At 48.0% G+C, this 4,106-nt stretch overlaps 1 protein-coding gene across 1 annotated transcript in view; it reads right to left on the minus strand.

Annotated features, from left to right (window-relative positions):
- Positions 1-2,008: 2,008 nt before the first annotated feature.
- Positions 2,009-4,106, minus strand: part of PROSC (proline synthetase co-transcribed homolog (bacterial)) — a 41,492-nt gene continuing 39,394 nt past the window's right edge. The window contains exons 6-8 of the mRNA XM_012651089.1: positions 3,839-3,981; positions 3,290-3,388; positions 2,009-2,564 (exon numbers count right to left, since the gene is read on the minus strand). Coding sequence (XP_012506543.1) covers positions 2,436-2,564; positions 3,290-3,388; positions 3,839-3,981 — 371 coding nt within the window. The 3' untranslated portion in view covers positions 2,009-2,435. The remainder of the gene's footprint in view (positions 2,565-3,289; positions 3,389-3,838; positions 3,982-4,106) is intronic.

The following is a 4,106-nucleotide window of genomic DNA, read 5'->3' on the forward strand; positions in this document are numbered from 1 at the left end:
CGGGGGAGAGCATGCTGCTGTAACTCCGGAACACTGCTCTGATCACAGTCTGGGAGAAACTCAACCCGCCACTCATCACGTGCAACAAAACACGACGTCACAACCTGGCTTAATTTTCTCTCTGCAAAAGGTCCCGTCCTGCTGTGGACACGCTGGACGGACTTTGGTTTCCTTCTCTTGTCTGGATTTGATTCGGCCTCCCCCGCTTTGCCTTAATCTCCAGGCATGTGCCAGAGTGATCTTTTTTTTTTTTTTTTTTTGAGACAGAGTCTCCCTCTGTCGCCCGGGCTAGAGTGCTGTGGTTTCAGCCTAGCTCACAGCAACCTCAAACTCCTGGGCTCAAGTGATCCTCCTTCCTCAGCCTCCCAAGTAGGTGGGACTACAGGTGTGCGCCACCACACCCGGCTAATTTTTTTTTTTCTATTTTTAGTAGGACAGGGTCTTGCTCTTGCTGAGGCTGGTCTCGCACGTGTGAGCTCAAGCGATCCTCCCGCCTTGGCATCCCAGAGTGCTAGGATTACAGGCGTGAGCCACTGCGCCCGGCCCAGAGATATCTTTCTTGCTCAAATCATTTCAGCTCTCCTGAAGGGTTCTGCAGCCACCCTCAAGCTAGCAAAGAAATGAGGGAGCTGAAGGTACCCAGTGGCTCTGCAAGAGTCACCCGTACCACCTGGGAAAGTCACGTCCTTTCTGGCCTCCTCCATTTCTGCCTAGCAGGGTAAGTCGCTGGAGGTGGAGCGCCAGCGCTTGCCCCTCAGGTTAGCCAATGTCGCCACCTAGCGGCAATTCAAAAGAATTTCCTGCAGTAAGAAGTAACTTCTACTTTTGTAATTCCCCAAAACGTCCATGTTTCACTTTCTCACCCTTGGGAGTTCAGAATCCGTCTCTCACCCACGGTGTGGCTTTGGCTGCATCTGTAACCCAAGGGAAGCCTTCGGCCAAAGCCAGGATGGCACGATGCCAAGAAACGGGCACAGCTGCTTCCCGCTGGCTTCAGTGCCCCCCTCCTGGTCCATGTACTCACTACACTAGATCATGAAAAATAAATCTTTTAATTGCTTTGTAATTGGCACAGATGGTATAATTCAAACTCACATTTTTATTTAATAGACTCTGGCATATCACACCATGGCTTTGAGCAAAACACTACAGGAGCGATGATGGTTTAAGTTTTACAAAAGTACATTCAGCAGCAGCATCATGATCTGAAAGTGATTTCAGAGAACTAAAAGACTGGGCTTGAATAAATAAGAGGAAAAGCCATGTAGGAAATCAACAACCCACTGCAGCCATCTGTCATGACTACTGGAGAACTGTGTTCTCTGGTTTTTGAAGATCTTGCTACCTTGTTAACAATCAAGAAGGTGGCAAGATTCTGGCTTAGGAATATAATGGGGAAGCTATGAATGTGCTTGGAAAGTGCTTCTCAGGAAAAGGAATGTCAAAGCCAGGGCTTGTGGAAACCAAGTTCCTGAAATGGCTTTGAATGAATCTTTCATTTCTCAAGAGTAACGAAATTCACGGGTCTTGGATTTAAACAGTCACCATAAAAAGGATTATGGTAGAAGAGATAACAATAAAATCCCAACAACGGAAGGCCCAAAAGAAAAAACCCAAAGCCCGGCCCCTTCAGGAGGATGTTAGAAAGGCCCAGTCCTACTCATGTTACTCCTGTAATTTCAGTGTTAATACCACAGGGTGGCTGACGACATAAACTCACGTTAGCAACGATTTGTGTTTGGAGAATTAACTTGAGACATTTCCTGAAGTTACCTGTACTGCCATTCCAGAGTAGAGAATGTCTTCACCTATCTACTGGCTAGGGGAGAAATTGCGGGCAGAAATCACCTTGTTCCAGAGCAGCAATTGAGACGATTTAGTAGGAGTTTGTAGAGAGTTACGACCCATAGGGAGTTTCCTTTCTTTTTTTTTGTAGAGATGAAGTCTTGCTATGTTTCCCAGGCTGGTCTCGAACTCCTGGATTCAAGTGATCCTCCCACCTCGGCCTCCCAAAGTGCTGGGATTACAAGTGTGAGCCACCACGCCCAGCCAGGGAACTTCCTGTTAAAGTGGGGTGAAAAACAGGAATCCCTCTGACTTCCATGATGATAGGTATACGAGCAAATTTTAACCTGGGAAAGGCATTCATGGATCGATTTGTGCTCCTGGGCAGAATTCAACACTGAACTCCATTCCTTGCTATTGACTTGGTGTCTGCTCTGCAGAAATGTCTGAATTTCTTAAATCCAATCCAAAGCCACTGCTTGAAGTGAACTTCCTGTCAGAGACTAAGTACAGATGGTTTCCATCAATACACGTAATCGTCAGCGCTCTCTCTCCAGGTCACAGGAGCGCAGGATTGTGCAGTGACACAGGGAATACCAAAATGAAAATCTCGGTTAGTGCATAGTTAGTCTTCTTGGCTGTTGCCCGGCTCAGTGTTCCTGTGCCACCTCCGGGGCCTTCAGGTCTGCTGCGGACTTGTCCGGGGCAGGATTCTTTGAGTAATCCCGCTCTCCGAAAATGGTGCTTCCTATTCGGACATTCGTGGATCCTACTTCAATCTGTGGGAAAGAGGAGAAAGTGGAGAGGACTGAGTTTAAAATAACGAAATGTAGCAAATGCCGAAGCTGTGCCTCCATTCTGGCTCTCGAGAGGCTAGTATGAAGAATGACAAGTAGAAGAAAAAAGTCTCCTTGCAATTCTCTAAGCACAGGATTGAATTCTATCTGACTTATAAATGCAATGTATTTTTTCACTGTTTTAATACATACAGTTTTCCAGGAATGCAAGTTTATACTTTGATTTTGGGGACTTTATCAAGTTATTTACTACTCCAGAAAATCATGGGTTTGAGTTGCCAATCCAGCACACCTGAACCAGTGTGCGTGTGCAGCCGCTGCATTCTGGGTGAATCCGTACCTAAGATTCAGCCTCGGATGCTTCATCAGGATTTACGGTCCCGGAGCCATGCCCAAGCATTTACATGATGAAATGCCTTTAAAAACATTATAGCTTAATTTCTTATTTTCCTTGAGAGCACATTTAGGGAATTAGATGAAGTTTTTAAAAATTAGGTGACAGGCTATAATTTCTATAAATTTCTTTTCAAAAAAGAAGTGGTGTGGGAAATGGTGAGGTGTGAGAAGAGCCGAGAACCACTGCTGCTGGGAGCCCTGCAGCTACCGCGAGGCATCGCACAGGTCTCTCCAGCCAAGACCTGCTCCTGCTCCAGCCTTTCCGACCCCCCGCGCGAGGCAGACAGGACGCCCACTGGAAGGACACTCACCGCGTGCTGGAAGTCCACGGACATGCCCATGCTCAGCTCCACCTGGTCGGTGGGGATGTGCAGCTTTGCACACAGCTCCTCCCGCAGGGACAGCAGCACCTGACGAAAAGACGAGTGTGACACCTACTTCACTCCTGCCTTCCCTCTCTGAGTACGCCGAAAAGTGGCCGGATCCGACCATCTCTGACAAAGATTAAGCATGCCTCATGATTTCAAGGCCTGGCAAAATTTCCACAAGTTACTGAAAGGGTTTTTTAGAAACTATCCCACTTTCAAGAAAACTACCCTGGAGAGGGTAGTCCCAAGAGAGGAAGAAAGAATCCATTTTCTCTAAAGGCTGTGTTTTAGCCAAGTTCAAATTGAGCTGAGAAAGGTCTGTGGGGTTTGGGGCATCTGTTCTTCCCTTTTCCTTCCGAGAAGAGGCAGGAAGAGGGTTAGGATGTGGCCGAGCAGCACGTGGGTGCCTCTGCAGCTGGTCACAGCAGCGGGCTGGCGACGGCATTCAGCACGTTATTAGCACACGAGCCGTCTCCCCTGACCCCTCGGTACCTGGAAGTCTGGATTTGGTCCTTGACTAAGATCATGCCCAAAGCTTCCTATGGTCATCAGCCCCACGAACTCCAGGCTGGGACACTTGGCATTTATGTGCTCCACCATGGCTGTGGTCTCTGAAGGGGGGAGGCCGTGTTTACCTTCACAAAGAGAAAGAGAACGTGCGTACACTGAAACGTCTTAAACAGCCGGAGGAAGGCTCCGCTGGCATCACTTCCTCATATCAGAGGATGTGACTCCCAGACAGGAGGACCTTTGGAAATAA

Source organism: Propithecus coquereli, unplaced genomic scaffold, assembly GCF_000956105.1.
Source record: "Propithecus coquereli isolate 6110/MARCELLA unplaced genomic scaffold, Pcoq_1.0 Scaffold349, whole genome shotgun sequence".
NCBI lineage: Eukaryota > Metazoa > Chordata > Mammalia > Primates > Indriidae > Propithecus > Propithecus coquereli.